This window comes from Mirounga angustirostris, unplaced genomic scaffold, assembly GCF_029215605.1.
Source record: "Mirounga angustirostris isolate CCGP_5_RB_7025 unplaced genomic scaffold, mMirAng1.0.hap1 SCAF_14, whole genome shotgun sequence".
Taxonomy (NCBI): Eukaryota; Metazoa; Chordata; class Mammalia; order Carnivora; family Phocidae; genus Mirounga; species Mirounga angustirostris.
This window is the reverse complement of record NW_026991722.1, coordinates 90,137,731-90,156,122: the sequence shown is the minus strand read 5'-3', so window position 1 is coordinate 90,156,122 and position 18,392 is coordinate 90,137,731. Positions and strand designations below refer to the sequence as shown.

Sequence of the window (18,392 nt, the reverse complement as noted above, 5' to 3'; positions counted from 1 at the left end):
CATTGCCAGCATCTTGGGAACTGGAAGAGGAGAAAGAGAACTTGGCAGCCCCTGCTGCCAAGTGTCTCTGGATAGTGTCCTGGGCGTTTTCCTGAGCATTTGGGGAAATGGGACATGGCATTCATTTGTGTGTTTGGCATGCCAGCCTGGTTTGTATTTGTACATACAAGAGAGTAATGAGGCTTCCCACTGCCATCCCCTCCCTGGGGTATTATGAAGACTAATGAGATAATAGCCATAAAGCCCCAGAAGCTGCTCAGAAGAAAGGAGCTAAACAGCCCCATTGTTCACCGGGCAATGAACTGTTGGAACTTCTGCCCTGTTCCATGTTGCCCAGAAAGGCCTGTCCTTGCCTGTTTCTCAGATGATTTAATGTGGCCAAATAGGAAGGAAGCAGTTGATTCCATTTGGACTTTTGCGTTGTGGAACCCAGCCTCAAGGCACATTTCCCAGAAACCAGTTGCATCTAAAAGCAGGGACTGCCTCTGTCATAAGGAGCTTGAGGTGGCGAAACAATTTTGAGACAGAAGATGGTTGTAGTTACAGGACATGAGCCAATTATAGGCCTTCTTAAAAACTATGATTAAGAATTATGTTGTGTATGGTTAGCCCCTATATTTGGCTGAGCCTTGGGATCATACTGGGTTTTTTTTTTTTTTGAGGATTTATGAGTGTAGACTGTGGGCTGTGCCCTTGATGGTACTGCCATTTGATGAGTGAATGAGAATGGAGTTTGTGTCAACAAAGGAAGGATCAGATGGGAACTGGATGTGGTCAGCATGGACGATGATGTGTTGAAGGTATCGGTTCCTGGAGAGAAATCTGATAGTGGCACAAAGAGTACAGCAGTCCTTGTGTAGCTGAGATGAACCTGGTGCATGGGCAGCAGGGTTACTTACCATGTGCAGCAGGTCAGGAGTTAACTTGGGGCTGACGATCCGTGGTGAATGTGCCCTAGAAGGGTGGTGGGGAAGCCTTGTACGGTGGGTAAGTGTGGTCAGGCTGGTTGTGAGGAACAATGAAGGCTGATGGAAGAGCAGAGGGAATGAGGACTGTGGACCTCATCTCAGGGTCCTGCGAGGGAGGGAGGTCTTGAGGAGAGCCCTCTAAAGGCAGTTTCAGTCATGTCCAGAGGGTGAATTTGCTCCTTTTTCAGGTGAGTTTTTGAATCCCTGGGATTCAAAATCTCCCTGGGAGAATAACCCATTTCTGCTTTCCTTTCAGGGGCTCAATGCGCATTGGGAAGGATTTTATACTCTTCACCAAGAAGGAAGACACCATGACCTGCCTCTTTTTGTCTCGGACCTTTCATGAGGAGGAAGGCATTGATGAAGTAGGTCCTGTCCTCGTGGCCTAAGTCATTATTTCACATTTCCTGGGTCTGCTTAGGTTATTTGCGATGCTGGGCTCATTGGGGTTGCAGGATTGCGGCCATGCCTCCTTATGGGATTAGTTGGTTGGATGAACTGGTTGAGGGGTTAGGCAGACCTCTTAGTGTGAGAGGAAGTAAAAATCTCAAAGCTTTAGAGAACAGTTGTCCTGTTTCTGAGAATGAGGCCATCAAAATGGCAGGAACCAAGAGTTGGATTTGCAGCTTCTCTAGAGCTGCAGCCTAAATTTAGTCTGGTGGAGTGTTAGTATGAAGAGTTTTATCAAGGGGAGTGTTTTGGCTTCTTTACTGTGGGTGGAGATCACAACCTGCAGTAGTAATAGGAACTAATAATAGGAGCAGCACTGTCTTTCCCATATGATGGTGATTTTGTGGAATGTGCTATGAATGTATTTTCCTTTTGAAGGAAATATGTTGCTTTAATCGTTTATATCAGAAGGAACAAGTAAGATACTTGTGGGGCCTGGGCAGGTAGTGAAGCAGGTGAGTATATGGAAAACATCATTGTAAGTTCTTTGCTAAATGACAGATGACACTTAGCCCCAGCTCATCATTGCTATGCTGGAAAGAAGTCATAATGAATTTGGAATATTCTCATTTTAAAACATTTCAGTAATTAGATAACTATGTAAGCTAAACACATGCTCAGTTGATTCTCTTTGTGGCCTGGTGGCTCAGACATCTACGGAGTTGGTCTGGTGAGGTCTGTGCTTCCTCACCAGAGGGGGTATCAGAGACAGTTTTAGTTTGCCCAGCCTCAGACTGGACTCTTCCTCCTTTCATGTGTGGGAGGTGGTGGCCAGAGCTGTAGAGAGGGGGCTGAGAGGGTGTGCAGAGAGAAATCCCCAGATAGGTGAATTTAGTCAGGGTTTCAATCTGATTAATCTCTCTTGGTTAGCTGTGATTAGATTTGTGCTGGCCCTATTTAGATAATAAGCTTAAATCATAGCAAATTAGTTCATGGTGGGAATGAAAGGCGGTCTTTTTCCACCACCTTTACTTGGTAAGCCAGTGGATTTGTTTGCCTTTTTGGTGCACTGTGTCAATTCATCTATCATACATGCAGTGAGAGAAGTGCTACAGCTGGAAAGAACGCTCCTGGTAGAAGGTAGGGCAGGAGAACTTTTGCCCAGGCTGTGGTTTTCAGGAATGTTTCCTGATGGACTGTGGGTAGTGGGAGGAGGGTGGTCAAGTCCATGGAAATAGTCTGTTAAAGGCCCTGAGGGCTGGTGAGGGCTGTGGGAAGGGACTTGGCAGAGGGGCTACCTGAAGAAAGGTGGTGGCCTCTGGAGAGCAGGGAGGGCTAGGTCAGGCTTGACCTCAGGGCCTTGGTGAATATAGGACTTTACTAACACCAGCCTTCAAAGGGAACTTAAGCAAGGGTGTGGCAGTATCAGATTCCCTTTTAAGATGATCAGTTTGGTGGGGCCCCTGGGTGGCTCAGTCAGTTAAGGATCTGACTCTTGATTTCACCTCAGGTCGTGATCTCAGGGCGTGAGATGGAGCTCCGCATTGGGCTATGCCCAGTGCTGAGCCTGCTTTAGATTCTCTCTCTCCCTCTTTCCCCCTTCCTGCCTGCTCGCACTCTTTCTCTCTTTAAAAAAAAAAAAAAAATCATTTTGTTATTGTGTGGTGATTGGATTGAAAAGACAGGTGTTGGAGTAAACTAGCTGAAATTCCCTAGCTGTGTGTAGCCTGGTAGGACCACAGCAGGGAGGTCCTTTAACATGTGGGACCCACAAATCTGGTGTTTGATCAGTGGAGAGGGGAAAAGGGAGGAGGGTCATGAATGATGTAGGTTCTGGTGTGGTAGCTGGGGCATGATGTGGGCTGTTTGGAGCTGGTGAAGAATGAAAGAAAATAGCATCCTCCTCTTTGGTGAAGAGTAAGTTTTCCTGGACATGGAAAGTTAAGTTTGGGTCGTGAGCTTGAGGGGAGGCCTGGGCTCTGGGATCCTTGGTAGCAGATGAGCTCACCTAAAGGAGTGTTCAGAGTGAGAAGAGGACCTGGGATCTCAGGGATGCTCTCCTCCAGGGAGAGGAGAAGGTGGCAGAAAAGACAGGAGTGACCAGATGGGTAGGAGGAAAACCAGGAGTGTGGTGACATTGAAATTAAGGAAGTGTCCTGATGGCCGGGATGGGTGCCAGTGGAAGTGTATGCTGTTTAAAGCAATGCTGTTATCACCTGGGGCTGCTGTGAAGAATGGGGGTTGCAGAGTCAGGTATAGATTCACAGAACACAAATGGAATTCAGTTCCCCGGGTGAAAAAGCTAGGTTGAAATTTTTTCCTTACTTGGTGCTAGAAGGTCACTATTTTGGATTGTACTCCAGTGCAAACTCGGCCAAGATTTCAAAATAAGATCATTTTCTACTGGGTAGGAATGTGTCCAAACCAGCTCTAGGGATGAATACCATTAGGCATAAAGCTTCTTAGAAACCAGTAAAATGTCTCAGAACCCTTAACAGTTTATCACCCCGGCACTTTTTAAAATACAGAATCCCTTTATTCTTAGGGTGGGCCATTTGATTTGAGCTTTTAGGTGCCTGGACTGCTTCGCTTTACAGAGGGAATGAAGCAGTCCTCTATCCACAGGGCTCCTGGGCAGCTGGCTGGGAGAGAAGCACATCTAAGCCTCTGGGTGCGGCACTTAAGGGTAGGATTTTAGAAGAAAGAGTAGGATTTTTTTTCCCCCCCGTTTTATTGAGGTACAATTGAGAAAGGTAGGACTTTTAAAAACATAAGATTAAATTCCATAATATGGAATTGTGTATTAAAATACAGGTACAGTTGAGAGAATAATTATAAAGTGAACACCTAGGTAGTTGCCATAATAGACTGATACCAGAAGCCCCCAGTGTGTCCCCTCACTAATTGTATTCCTTATTGTACCTCTGAAGGAACCGCCTTCAGGTAACTTTTGTAATGATTATTTTCTTGTTTCTCTTTATAGTTTTGGCACCTGTGTTGTGTATGCATTCTTGAATAATAGTTTACTTTGTCTATTTTATGACGTTTATTTAAGTGGGCTCATACCATAGATTTTTTTTTTCTATTTTGTCTTTTTCACATAACGTTTTTTGGTTGTTTTTGTTTTTGTTAGGGGGAGGGGCAGAGGGAGAGAAAGAATCTCAAGCAGGCTCCATGCCCAGCACAGAGCCCAACATTGGGGCTTGATCTCATGACCCTGAGATCATGACCTGAGCCAAAACCAAGAGTCGGACCCTTAACCGACTGAGCCACCCAGGTGCCCCTCACATAACGTTGTTTTTGAGATCCATGCATGTTGATGCTGATAGCTGTTAGTTTGTTCATCGTCATTACTATACACTATTCCATTGTATAAATATATGATAGTGTAATTTATCCATTCTGTTTTGGATATTTACATTACTCTTACATGTTTGCTGGTACATATGTGCAGAAGACACTCCCAGAACCTGGGAGTGGAATTGCTGAGTTGTATGTTTATATGTATCTTCACATTCACTAGATAAGTACAAATATCTTTTCAGTAGTAGAGAGAGAAGAATTGATATCAAATTGGGAGAATGGCCAGGGCCATCCCAAGCAGGGAACTGCTCATGCAAAGACCCCCAGGGCATAAATCAGCATATCCCAGAGGACCTTCTGCTGTGAGACTGAGGCTTGGGAAGGGCAGAAGCCACAGAGCCTCTGGTGTCAGGCTGCAAAGCTTGGACCTCACCTCTGGGGCAATGTGGAGCCACTGTGGAGAGGGACAAGATGGATGCACATTTTGGGGGAAGGCTATTCTGGGTCTTCCCTCAAAGTGTCTGTCCGTGCTTTCTCCAAAGGTGATAGTCCCATTGCCCACCTGGAATGCTCGGACCCGGGAACCTGTCACAGACAACGTGGAGAAGTTTGCCATCGAGACAGAACTCATCTACAAGTATTCTCCCTTCCACAATGAAGAGGAAGTTATGACTCAGTTCATGAAGATTCCTGGAGACAGTGGTAAGTAGACTTGAGCTTTACAGGCCCTAGAATCCAGGAGCCATGAGTGGTGTGGGGATGATCAGGTGGTGCCTGGCAGGACAAAAGGAGGATTTGTTTCCCAGGAACACTGGTGATCATCTTCAATCTCAAACTCATGGATAATGGAGAACCAGAGCTAGACATAATCTCAAATCCAAGAGATATCCAGATGGCAGAGACTTCCCCAGAGGGCACGTGAGTATGGCTGGGAAGGGAGGGAAGGCTTGGAACTGGTGGTCCATTTTCTCAGGGAGAGAAAGCTCAGGAGGTGACTTTAATAGCGAAGGGGGGGTGGGGCTCATTCCCTGAATTTCCCAGTATTGGAGTTGAAGCTGAGCACTCCACGTTTTCTTACCACAAACAGAAGGATGAATAGGACAGCAGCTCCTCAGCTAAGCCAAAAGAAAAGATTGCCCCGACTCCTTGATTCCTTGCCCCGACTCCTTGATTCCTTGCCCCAACTCCTTGATTTGGAAGCCGAGCCTAGAGACAGGATGGGTTTTGCTGGGTCTGTGGTGGGGCCAGTGGTAAGGTGGGGTCCGATGTCTGTGGAGTGCCTGTGCTGGGGATGTGAAGGGTGTGCTCCCCACACTGAGGGAGCAGCCCTTCAGGGTGGTGAGAAAAGCCAACATGTGAGGTGGAGGGTCTGCAGAAAGGCTGTCCTTTCATATCTTTGGTCAAGCTGGTTGTGGGGTGGGTGATAGCGCTCCTCTATTCCTGCCACCTCTAGGAAGCCAGAGCGGCGCTCCTTCCGTGCCTATGCTGCCGTGCTTTATATTGATCCCCGGATGCGGATCTTCATCCATGGGCACAAGGTGCAGACCAAGAGGCTTTCCTGCTGCCTATATAAGCCCAGGTAGGGGTCTGCCCACCCTGGTCTGCTGTTCCCTTGAGCTGAGGATGGGGCCGTGGCTGTATTTCTCGGGGGCATTGTTTGAGTGATGCTAGGAGTGATGATAAGAGGCTCTGACAGTGTTGACTGCATTTGGGCCTTTAAGCTACTTGTGATTTACTGCATAGAAACTTCTAAGTCCTGAGGGAGGGACACAGATGGCTGATGAGCTGTGGAGGTTGGCTGGTGAAGCTTGTTGAGTGTGAGTGCCTTCTGTGACATGGAGGGTACCCTGCCTGGCACAATGAACGGTCTGAGCCTCTCAGCTTCAGGGCCAAGGGGCCTTTAGACACTACACAGGAGAGAGCAAAGGCCCTGGCTGATTGCTGAGATTTGTTTCTGCTGTGGGATTATTGATACACCTGGTGAGTAGTGGGGTTGCTTATCAAAGATGGAGCAAGGGGCAAGTGGAGTAAGGAATTGGGTATTTTGCTACAATAAGTTTGTTTTGGGGGCGGCTGGGTGGCTCAGTCCATTAAGCATCTGCCTTTGGCTCAGGTCATGATCCCGGGGTCTTGGGATCGAGTCTTGCATCGGGCTCCCTGCTCAGTGGGGAGTCTGCTTCTCCCTCTGCCTGCTGCTCCCCCTGCTTGTGCTCTCTCTCTCTAATAAATAAATAAAATCTTAAAAAAAAAAAAAAAAGTTTGTTTTTGACTCATCATGAGTACAGTGCAGCTTGGAAGGGAGCAGGAAGGCAGGGTATTCCTGAGTTGCTCAGGTTGCTGCCTGACCCTGCTGCTGCTTGGGTCTTCAGGTTGCTTTTTCCTCCTGTTCAGGATGTACAAGTACACATCAAGCCGTTTCAAGACTCGTGCAGAGCAGGAGGTGAAGAAAGCTGAGCATGTAGCACGGATTGGTAATGTGCACCCCCCACCCCCACCCCCAGGCAGGAGGGGGGATCAGGTTGGGATTGTCTGGGGGATACTTGTCGTGGCCAAAGCAGGATCCAAAAAAAGCTCTGTCTAGCACCCAGGGGCAGGCTGTTCTCCTGAACCACGGGTCTAGTTCCTTTTGCATACCTGCATGCCAATCCTCTCAGCAGTTTTTCTTCCCAGACTAGTTTCTCTTCATCAGCCATTTATAGGGACTTACCTAAAACAGTGTCAACTCCTTGGCTTGCTCAGAGTGAAGAATCTCACACTTTTCTTTGGCCCAAATACTTGTGAAATTGGTTTTCCTGACTCCAGGGCAAACATCTCAAGGTCTCTCATGCTGACAGGGCTTCTTGGCTGCTTGATGGAGAGTGATTGGCTGAGGACTTGGATAACTTCCAGCTCCTGCTGAGGATGTAACTCTGGTTACCTTGGGCAGTTTTTGACCTGTTCTGGTTCATTTATAAAGTTTAAAAAACATGTCTCAAGTATAAATAGTGCCTGTTTTGTTTGGGACCTCCAAACAAAAGGATTTTCCTTTTTGTACTGACTGCATTCCAGGCAGGGAGGTTGGAGGTTGCTCTCCCAGCTCTCCTGTTCCTTGACAGTGTATACACATCTTGCCCAGCGGGTACTACACTGGGATTCAAGAGGGATGATTAAGAGTTTTTGAACCTTTGTATTTCTTATTCATGGTTTCTTCTGGATTTCAGCTGAGGAGAAGGCACGGGAGGCAGAGAGCAAAGCTCGGACCTTAGAAGTTCGCCTAGGTGGAGACCTCACGCGGGACTCCAGGGTAAGGCCCCAGATCTGAGCAGCTATTGTCTAGCATTTCTGGCATTAGGATCCCAGAGCTGGCCTGGCTTAGCCCCAGGCTAGTCATGAACTCCTTACCCTAAAGCTGCAAAATGGATATTAAGGTGTTTCCATAATCATTATTGAACACACTGTATGGTAGAATCTTAGCTAATCATTTCAACATCCTAACAACCATATGGAGTGGCCACTGTTAGTATTCTCAGTTTATAGAAAGGGAGATTGAAGTGAAGATGGTCACTTGCCCCAGGTCACACACAGTAGTGAAGGAGTCTGAGCAGTTCTCTACCCCTCTGTCTGACACTATTATTTCATTTGGGGGTGTTTCCTCCTTCCATTTCAGCCTGGTCAGGTAAAGCATAGCTTTTGAGTTTGTCCCCATCAAGGCCATTTTCTGTAGAAAAGAAGTAAATCTCAGAGTGTGTTTTTGATTCCATGTGATTTAAAGTGAGAAGTTTCAGATGTTTGTTATAATATTGCCTGCTGTGGTCCAGAGCGCCTCCTCCCCTCACTTGGTGCCAATGTACATTTCCAGGTGATGTTGCGGCAGGTCCAGAATACAGCCATTACCCTGCGCAGAGAAGCTGATGTCAAGAAGCGGATCAAGGAGGCCAAGCAGCGGTGAGTGCCAGGGCTGGGTTTTTTGTTTTTGTTTTTTTTTTAAGATTTATTTGTCAGAGAGAGTGTGAGTGCACACAAGCAGGGGGAGCGGTAGGCAGGGGGAGAAGCAGGCTCCCCGCTGAGCGAGGAGCCCAATGCAGGACTCGGTCCCAGGACCCTTAACCAACTGAGCCACCCAGACGTCCCTGGCTTTTGGTTTTTTAAAATTATGTAGCTTTTATAGTCAAAATTAAAGAGCTTAAGGAATCCCTCCCCACCCTGTGAGGTCGCTATTCTGTCACAAAGATTGCTTTGAGAGCCATTGATGTGACCCCAAATGCTTGTCAAATGCCCACTGCAGATTTTTTCCTGAGCTAGGAAAAGGCAGGGTGGGCCCACTCCCTGGTAGACCTCCCTTCCTGGCAACTCCCATTCTTTCTTCCTTCCCTCTCTCCCTTTCTTCTTTTTTTTTTTTTTTCTCTCTCTCTCCCTCTCTTCTCTCCCTTCTCTCTCTTTCCTTCTTTTTTCTCTTTTTTCTTTTTTCTCCTTTTCATTTAAAGGATATATAAAATGCTTATTATATAAAACTAGTAAAACAGATCATTTTTAGAAATACCATTTTAAAACTCCCTTACATTTGTACCATTTAAATCACATCTGGTAATATCTACTCTTAATATTTTATCCCTGGTTACAAATGTGGAGTAATGCTGTAGATTGAGTTTTGGACCTTTTTCATCGAGAGTGTGCACTTGTCCTGACTGATTAGATTATCTCCGTGTCCCACCTTATGTCTGGAGCTTCTTGGGGCTCTGGACATTGAATTCCTGGGTTGCTGCTTCTTGGCCTTCCTGCCACAGGCATACATTTTTGGATTCTTCTGAGTGAGTGTGCTGCTCATCCATCTGCTTTTCAGTTCCATGATTTTGTTACTTATCACATGAGGGTCTCTTCCCTCACGTACGTGTTCATTGCTCTAGTGAATTTTTACCTTTTTAAAATTTATTACTGTCACATTAGTGGAGTAGGTATGATCTTGTGTTTAGTCCACCATGTAACTATCTTCACAGAGATTTGCAACAGCTTCACAGTATTCCATTCATACTTAAATCTTAACGTCCCTGTTTTGTTACCAGAAGCTAGCCAAAGTCACATGCTTTTAATTAGGGATGCTTAGAGTCACTGCACAGTACCATCTCCCTACCAAGTCTGATGGGTTACACGTTGACTGTAAATGCAAAACTTACTCCTTAACATGTCTCAAGTTTAAGCTTAAGCTAACATATCTTCAAGAACATGGTGTTTGTGTATTCATGGGTTGATCTGCTTAAATTTATATTGTGTCTTCTCAGAGCACTTAAAGAACCTAAAGAACTGAATTTTGTTTTTGGGGTCAACATTGAGCACCGGGACCTGGATGGCATGTTCATCTATAACTGTAGCCGCCTGATCAAGATGTATGAAAAAGTGGGCCCACAGCTGGAAGGGGGCATGTGAGTATTGCCCAAGGAGAGTTTTTCAGCCCGAGGCAGTGGGCCAGTGGGGTGACAGAGTTGTGTCTTTTTTCTCCCTGCAGGGCATGCGGTGGGGTTGTTGGGGTTGTTGATGTGCCTTACCTGGTCCTGGAACCTACACACAACAAGCAGGACTTTGCTGATGCTAAGGAGTACCGGCACCTGCTGCGGGCGATGGGGGAGCACCTGGCACAGTATTGGAAGGACATTGCCATTGGTAATTCCCTTTCTGTTCACTTCCAACCTTAGAATACCCTTAGTGCCCAAGGATGTAAATTTAGGAAGAGCGAAAGGCTGGCTCCTAATATGTGTGGGTTTCCTTTCCAGCCCAGAGGGGAATCATCAAGTTCTGGGATGAGTTTGGCTACCTCTCTGCCAACTGGAACCAGCCCCCATCCAGCGATCTACGTTACAAGCGCCGGAGAGCTATGGAAATCCCAACCACCATCCAGTGTGGTGAGCTGGTGGTCGGAACCTCCTCCTGACTCTCCACCATAATCCATGACCCTCTTCTTTCTGACCCCTTGCTGGCCTCCTGACTTGACTGACATTCATGGACTTTGGGTCCCACTGGGGATGAGTCTGTTTGATGATGGGCCTGGGAGCTCAGCCTTGGGGCTGTGTCAAGTCCCACCTGTCCCTCCTGAATGAGGCAGGTGTCTAACCTGCCTCACTTGGTTTGGTACCCCATTGTTAATGGTGTGATTGATGATTGAGCCAGGATCCTGGTGGAGGAGGGAGAGAGGCTGGGAACATTGAAAGTCCATGATATAAAGTGTCTATTCTTGCTGGAATCACTGTCCCTGAGAAGAATTACCATTGTGTAAGGAAGGCAGAGTTGTAGCCATGGAAAGTCGGGGGTATCTTTGCCTTGGGCCTGGTTGAGAGGAACCTGTTTACTAAAGATATTATGGGACATGGCTGATGTTTATGGGGGTGTTTTCTGTGTCATAGATTTGTGTCTGAAGTGGCGAACCCTCCCCTTCCAGCTGAGTTCTGTGGAAAAAGATTACCCTGACACCTGGGTTTGCTCCATGAACCCTGATCCTGAGCAGGACCGGTGAGCACTTGCTCTAACAAGGAGATTGTGGGTATCTCCTCTCTCCTCACTGTATTCTCCCTACCCTTTGGGTAAATAACTTGCTGTGCATCTTGAGGTCAGTGCTGATATTCTCACATCTCTGTCTTGCTGCAAATAGTAAGTGCCCTGGAAATAAGAATAGATGTCTGTCCTGCAGTGAGTATTAATTCTGTACATTTGGGAACCCTGAGGTTGTTGCTGTGGTGAGAGACAGCATGGGTTGGCTGAAGAGGAAGGACTGTGTCCTACTTAGGGCCCTGTTTTGCCACAACCTCCCTAACACCCTCTTTTCTACAGATGTGAGGCTTCTGAACAGAAGCAGAAGGTTCCCCTGGGGACATTCAGAAAGGACCTGAAGACACAAGAAGAGAAGCAGAAGCAGCTGACAGAGAAAATTCGCCAGCAGCAGGAAAAGCTAGAAGCCCTGCAGGTGCGTGGGTCATGGGCAGTGGACAGAGCTAGCCTGTGTCAGGTCTGTCTGGGATGGGAACAGGAACCGTCAGTGGCTCCCTGGTTCTTGAGTACATTAATGATGATCATTTTAAAAAATCAAACTATTTTGTTTATGTGTTCCAATGTGGGCAGAAAATAAGTATTCTACCAGAGAGGTAACCACCATTAACTAACATTTCTAATTTTTTATGGCTGCCTATGTACACATATATTTTATAATAAAAATATGGAAATCGTGTTATGACACACACTCTTTTTAGTGCATACTTCTCTTGGGATAATTTTCCAGAAGTGAATTTGAAAGAGTAAAAGCATTTGTAAAATTTTATGGCTTTTTATAACCACTTCCAAGTTATTCTCCAGAAGATATATTGATTTCTGTTTCTTTACAAGCAGTACATTTATTTTAAAGTTTTTTTGCAAATTCGACAGGCAGAGGTACACATCTTATAATTTGAATTTCTTTCATATTTTTGAGTTGGACAATTTTTTTGTCTATTTGTTTCTTTTAGGATAGCTTCTTCTCATGTATTTTTTTCATAATTGATTTGTCAGGTTTTTGAGATGTATTTATGGTACATTTATCATTTTTATTATAAAAAGCTTTTTCTTTTCTGGCTTCTGTGTCTGTGCAGATGTTCACACTACCCTGGATGTCTTAGGCCTGCCTCCCTGTCTACTGAATCCCACTTGTCCTTTCTGACCTTTTCCATCAGGCTTTTCTTACCTTTTCTGGCTTCTTTTATAGGAATTTAGTCCATTGACACTTTTTCCTGGTCTCTCAATTGCTAGATGAATCACATAGAATCCTGTAGTTTGCTGATGATATAGTGTCTTGTATTTTTTGTCTCCTAGTGAGAATGGGAGTCTTAAAATAGTAGGACTGTGCCTAGGTTTTCTTTTTTATGTGCCTATTGTCCCAGACACATAGTAGGGATCCAGAGAGTTTGCTTGAATGTACCAACATATGCAAACAACCTCATCATCATGTTTGCTGTGCAGAAAACTACACCTATCCGGTCCCAAGCTGACCTGAAGAAATTGCCTTTGGAAGTGACCACCAGACCTTCCACTGAGGTAAAGCCCAGGACGGGGGGAAGGGCTTTTCCTTAGGTGTCTTGTGCTAGGATCAGTGTTCTCATTCTCTCCGGTTCTCTTTTAGGAACCTGCACGTAGACCTCAGCGACCTCGGTCACCTCCTTTACCTGCTGTGATCAAGAATGCCCCCAGCAGACCCCCTTCCCTGCAAGCTCCCAGGCCAGCCAGCCAGCCCCGAAAGGCTCCTGTCATCAGCAGTACCCCAAAGCCTCCTTCCCTGGCAGCTCGGGAGGAGGCCAGTACATCCAGGCTGCTGCAACCACCCGAGGCACCCCGAAAGCCTGCTAGCACACTGGTTAAGACCGCGCCCCGGCCCACCCCTGTGGTGCAGCCACTGTCACCATCTCTGCTACCCAACTCCAAGAGCCCTCGGGAGGTCCCAGCTCCCAAAGCCATCAAGACTCCAGTGGTCAAGAAGCCAGAGCCACCCAGTAAACTCTCCCCAGTGAGATGCTTTTTCTCTTCCAGCCCCGAGTCTACCCTCAGTGGTGTAGGAATGGAATCAGGCTGTGTCAAAGCTGTTTTGGGGGAGCCTCACTGGAGATCATCAAATCTAAAGCTTCCTGTTGCCCCTGAGGAGGAGTCTCAATAGCTGAAGGGACTTGATCTGGTCAGGGCACAGAGCAAGTTGGTTTGCTGTCCAGGGAGCTCTTCACTGCTCCCTTCAAGTTTTGGTCTGCCATATACTTGAGTCCTCTCCACCAGCTTCTGTGGTGTAGGTGTAGGTTGGCAGCCTGGTGACTGCCTTGCTGGGCTGCAACAGTGGTTAGCATGTCTCAGGGAGGTCACAGCTGGCTGGCCAGGCAGGCTAAGGGAGAAGTAAACTGAGAGGCTCCCCCTACGACAGCTTTGAGCAAAGGTCCTTGTGGGCACAGGGATCAGGAGGTTGCTGTATACGGAGTAATGTCGGGAGGCTCAGCCCTGGGGGACCTGAGAAGCACACAAGTGGAACAGCTCCTTTAGGCCAGATGGAACCTTCCTGTACTTCAAGGGCTGACACGGCCCCTCCTCACATTCCCTCTCCTCTTGCTGTAGACCACTCCTGGTCGGAAGCGGACTCTTGGGGTCTCTGACGAAGAAGAAGCTGAGGAGGAGGCTGAGAGGAGGAAGGAGAGGTCTAAGCGGGGCAAGTTTGCTGTGAAGGAGGAAAAGAAGGACTTGAATGAGGTAGGTGGTACCAGGTGAGGTTAGAACCTCCTTCCCCAGGGTTGCAGTCTGCACCAGCTCTGTTTATCTTTTGTGATTTGAGCCTTCCAGAAGCCCAGTTCATCTCTATAGGACTCTTAGTCACACAGATGACTTAGAAACATGGCGCCAGGTAGGCTTCTGAGTGAGACTGGCTTCTGGCTCTCATCACAGGATGGAGGTCACACACATATCAGGGAGGCTCGAAACCCTTTGCTTCCCTGTGTTTGTGACACTCCTTTGCATACTGTCTTGTTTATAAAGGTGGCAGAAGGGTAGATACTCAAGGTAGTGTTTTGGAGAGCAGCTCTTGGTGAGACACGGAGATGTAAATGGTCACATAAGATAACATGAGGTGACAGCTAATGACCCTGGGTTGCCAGTCATGTAAAAATCTGCTTTTCGGGGGCACTGGGGATGGTTCTAACAGACTCTGTTCTCCTTACAGCTCTCGGACAGTGCTGGGGAAGAGGACCCAGCTGATCTTAAGAGGGCTCAGAAAGGTGAGTTTGGGGAGGTACCTGGCAGCCTGTGGGGGAAAGGGTAGTGGGGCCCCTTAGCCAGCAACTGTTTATCCTGAAGGCTCTTGAAGGCTTTCCTGGCTCTGGGCTCTTGTGCAGCAATGGTTCCAAGTCTGATCCCGAGAAGAATTCTGAAGATAGCACACCCTTACGTGTATTTTTAGCACAAATTTCTTGGCTTGCACCTCTGGCAGTCACTCATCCTGCTGCTCTTTGGCACCCTCACAACAGATGGGGAAAGGAGATCAGGGTGGCTGGGCTTCATGTTCCTGGCAAAGTACAGGCAAGCATCTAGGGGTTCTTGTCTCTGCAGATCCTGGGACCGCCTCTCTCAAGGTGGCCCTGGCTGAGTGGGGAACTTTGTTAGTGTTCTGACTCCCGTTCCATCCTCATTCTTTCAGATAAAGGGTTGCATGTGGAGGTGCGTGTGAACAGGGAGTGGTACACAGGCCGCGTCACAGCTGTGGAGGTGGGCAAACATGTGGTGCGGTGGAAGGTGAAGTTTGACTACGTGCCCACAGACACAACTCCGAGAGACCGCTGGTAATGCCCCTTTCCAGAAGCTGACAGAGTTGGCCAGGCCAGGGGGAGGTCTATCCCTGGCCACCCAGACCTGGGGCACACATGAAACAAGTGCTTGTGTGCCTCCTAGGGTGGAGAAAGGCAGTGAGGATGTGCGGCTGATGAAGCCCCCTTCTCCGGAGTATCAGAGCCCCGACACGCAGCAGGAGGGCGGGGAGGAGGAGGAGGAGGAGGAGGAGGAGGAGGAGGAGGAGGAGGAGGTGGTGGCCCAGCAGGCTGTAGCCACGGCAGAGCCCTCTACTTCTGACTGCATCCGCATAGAGCCTGACACCACTGCCCCGAGCACCAACCACGAGACCATTGACCTGCTTGTCCAGATCCTACGGTAATGTGTCTTCCCACTCTGGGGCTAGCTGTGGCTCTCCACACTTGTTCTTGCTATTCTGAATTTCCGCTCCCACCTTCTTCTTTCTTTAGGAATTGTTTACGGTACTTTCTGCCTCCAAGTTTCCCCATCTCCAAGAAGGAACTTAGTGCTATGAATTCAGATGAGCTAATATCATTTCCTCTGGTGAGTTTGGCCTAACCTTTATTTTTATTCTGCATGACCCGTCAGCTTCATGCTTTTTGTGATTGCCAGCCCTTGTTGTGTCCCCCGCCCCCCCCCCGCCCCGTCCCCCCGTAGCTGGATATGACTGTGATGTGCAGAAGCCAACCACAACCACAACCATAAGATGCTGGGGCTGAGTCCTCACTTCAGGACAGCAGGCCTGGTTTGACATTTTAGAATGAGTATATCCTTTTTCCTCTACCCCAGCAGAGGGACTAAACTTGTCCCAGGCAACAGTGAAGAACTTAGGCTCAAAGTACCTAAAACTTGACTCTTAGAGCGAGGTGGAGATGTCTTGAAAGTAAGCACTGGGTGTTAATTATGCTGATGTGGCACAGGCCCTGTGCTGGACCTCTTAACGAGCAGCAGAAGAGAGTCCTGCCTCCAAGTGGCGTAGGATTCAATAGAGACTGAATTTTTACCAGTAGTTGGACATGAGACTGAGAGCAGTAAGTGCTGTGGAAGCAGGTGGTTGGGCTGTGGCAGCCTTGGGAGGGGAGAGAGCAGCAGTCTGAAGTGTCTGTATAAGTGACAGGGAAGCTTTGAGGTAGGGGGACTTCGTGAGCAAGGGGTCAGAGGGATGAAAGTTCCCAAGTCAAGGCAGCAGGCTGTGTGGTGAGCATTGAGGGAAGAAGAGGGCCTGAGAGCCAGGATATGGTGCGTCTTGAATGTCTGGTCTTAGGCATAGTGGTTTAAACCTTGAATAAAATGAAGGGCCAGCAAAAGTTTTGAGCTCGGGGAACTGTCAGTTTGAACCTGGTCTACAAACTTTCTGTAGAGGGCCAGTTAGCAAATATTTTCAGCTTTGTGGGTTATACAGTCTCTGTGGTAACTACTGAACTCCACTATTACAGCGTGAAAGCTGCCGTAGACAGTTTGTAAAGGAATGGATATGGCTGTGCTCCAATAAAGCTCTATTTACAAAAACAGGTGGCAGGCTGATTTGGCCTGGGGCTCTAGTGTGCTGACCCCGCCCTAAGAGGATACCTCTTGTGGCAGTATGTTTGGGTGGGATGCGTGGATGCGAGATACAGGGGCAAGGGGGCGGGTCCAGTTGTGACAGCTCAGAGGTGAGGGAACAGGAACTTGAGCCAGAGTGGAGGGGGTGGACTGGTGGGTGAAAAGGCCATGTCAGAGGTTGTTGACTGGAGGCAAGTGATGGGGGAGGAGGCAGAGGCCACGTGTTTCTCTATGTCTCAGGCCTTTGGGAAGTGATGACAAAGCTGTTAACTGGAAGAGAAAACAGGGTGAGGGTAAGAGAGGTGATGAATTGTGATATGTGTTGGGCTGGAAGCACCAGCACCTACATTTCTGGTGATGTCCAGTGGGCAGGTGGAGATTGGGGACTGGGCACTTGGGAGGGGTAGGAAGGCCGGGGCTGCATATGGGATCTGGGAGTTGTCTTTCATTGAGTGGGATAGATAGTTTTATGGTTGGAATAGCTTAAGTTTTCTAGGGAGGAGTTTCTAGAGAACAGAACTAGAAATCGAAATTGCAGGGCTAGTATGTTCAAGACGTTGGGCCCTCGTATGGCAGCTGTGTGCTTGATGGTTTGCCAAAGAGGAAAAGATGGGGTTTTAAGTCTCCATTCTACTTAAAAAAAAAAAAAGGTTAGGAGTTGAAGAAACTGAGGCTCAGAGAGATGAAGAGTCTTGTGATAGAACCCAGATTTGAACCCAGGTACTTCTTCTTTAGGACAAGGGTCTTGCCCTTCTTCTAGTACTGCCTTGCTTCCCCATGAGATGAGAGGGTAGGTGTTGGCAAAGGAAGCTAGGGGATGGCAGAGCTCGTGGTAGTGTCCCCAGAAAGCTCCATGCCTCAACTCTTGCGCTTGTTGAGGTTGCAGGTGCTCTCTGCAGATCCCAGGAACAAACCACTGATAGGATGGCTAGGGTGGCCTGGCATCCTCTTGTCAATCAGATTTGTTGATTTTGGCTTAAAGTTGTCAGACTCAGAGTGAAGCCTGAGTGGGATCTTTGCTGCTCAGACCAGAAACACAGCCAGGATCATCTGAGCCTAAAAGTCTGTTAGCTTATGCTTATAAAAGGTATATCACCAATGCACCAACTTTTAATTTTTATTTATTTATTTTTAGTGTTCCATGATTCATTGTTTGTGTATAACACCCAGGGCTCCATGTAGAACGTGCCCTCTTTAATACCCATCACCAGGCTAACCCATCCTCCCACTCCCCTCCCCGCTAGAACCCTCAGTTTGTTTTTCAGAGTCCATCATCTCAATGCATCAACTTTATAGTCTGCTGACTGTAATGTCTAAAATAACTTAAACTAATTTTTTTAATGTCAGGGACACAACAGAGTCTAATGTTCATTATGCTCTTGTCAGTCTGTAAAAGATCATCCTTTTTGCCACCATACTGGACTAGGAGTTCCATAAAGTTCACAGGAGTCCTGCAAATACTAGATTTAAATATATATTTTTAAAAAGTAATATAACCATGTAAATCTATAATAAAAGAGTTAAAAAACTAACATGATAGGCTCAAGACATCATATACTGAGTTTTAATATTTTGGAGTCTGCTCACTTATTTTGTGCTGCCAACATAATTTTTTACATAAAACTTCAAATTTCTTTTGCCATCTTGGTTTAATAGGATACTCTACATTGTAAGGTAAATGACACAGTTAAGTACTTTCCAGTCACACTTCTTAAAAACAGCAGTCAGGAGCCAGTAACGCTTTTTAAAATCATTCAGGAGCGGGCGCCTGGGTGGCTCAGTTGGTTAAGCGACTGCCTTCGGCTCAGGTCATGATCCTGGAGTCCCTGGATCGAGTCCCGCATCGGGCTCCCTGCTCGGCAGGGAGTCTGCTTCTCCCTCTGA

The 18,392-nt window shown here is 47.3% G+C and overlaps 1 protein-coding gene across 4 annotated transcripts in view; it reads left to right on the top strand.

Moving 5' to 3' along the window:
* The window catches only part of MORC2 (MORC family CW-type zinc finger 2), a 50,421-nt gene that overhangs the window by 19,510 nt on the left and 12,519 nt on the right, over positions 1-18,392 (top strand). For all 4 annotated transcript variants that reach the window (XM_045887310.3, XM_064578680.1, XM_045887309.3 and 1 more), the window contains exons 6-24: positions 1,225-1,333; positions 5,204-5,363; positions 5,468-5,579; positions 6,115-6,240; positions 7,053-7,132; positions 7,862-7,944; positions 8,500-8,585; positions 9,917-10,057; positions 10,141-10,295; positions 10,406-10,534; positions 11,033-11,138; positions 11,457-11,589; positions 12,615-12,689; positions 12,775-13,155; positions 13,746-13,877; positions 14,344-14,398; positions 14,818-14,959; positions 15,069-15,323; positions 15,416-15,509. In XM_045887310.3, coding sequence (XP_045743266.2) covers positions 1,225-1,333; positions 5,204-5,363; positions 5,468-5,579; positions 6,115-6,240; positions 7,053-7,132; positions 7,862-7,944; positions 8,500-8,585; positions 9,917-10,057; positions 10,141-10,295; positions 10,406-10,534; positions 11,033-11,138; positions 11,457-11,589; positions 12,615-12,689; positions 12,775-13,155; positions 13,746-13,877; positions 14,344-14,398; positions 14,818-14,959; positions 15,069-15,323; positions 15,416-15,509 — 2,554 coding nt within the window. The remainder of the gene's footprint in view (positions 1-1,224; positions 1,334-5,203; positions 5,364-5,467; positions 5,580-6,114; positions 6,241-7,052; positions 7,133-7,861; positions 7,945-8,499; positions 8,586-9,916; positions 10,058-10,140; positions 10,296-10,405; positions 10,535-11,032; positions 11,139-11,456; positions 11,590-12,614; positions 12,690-12,774; positions 13,156-13,745; positions 13,878-14,343; positions 14,399-14,817; positions 14,960-15,068; positions 15,324-15,415; positions 15,510-18,392) is intronic.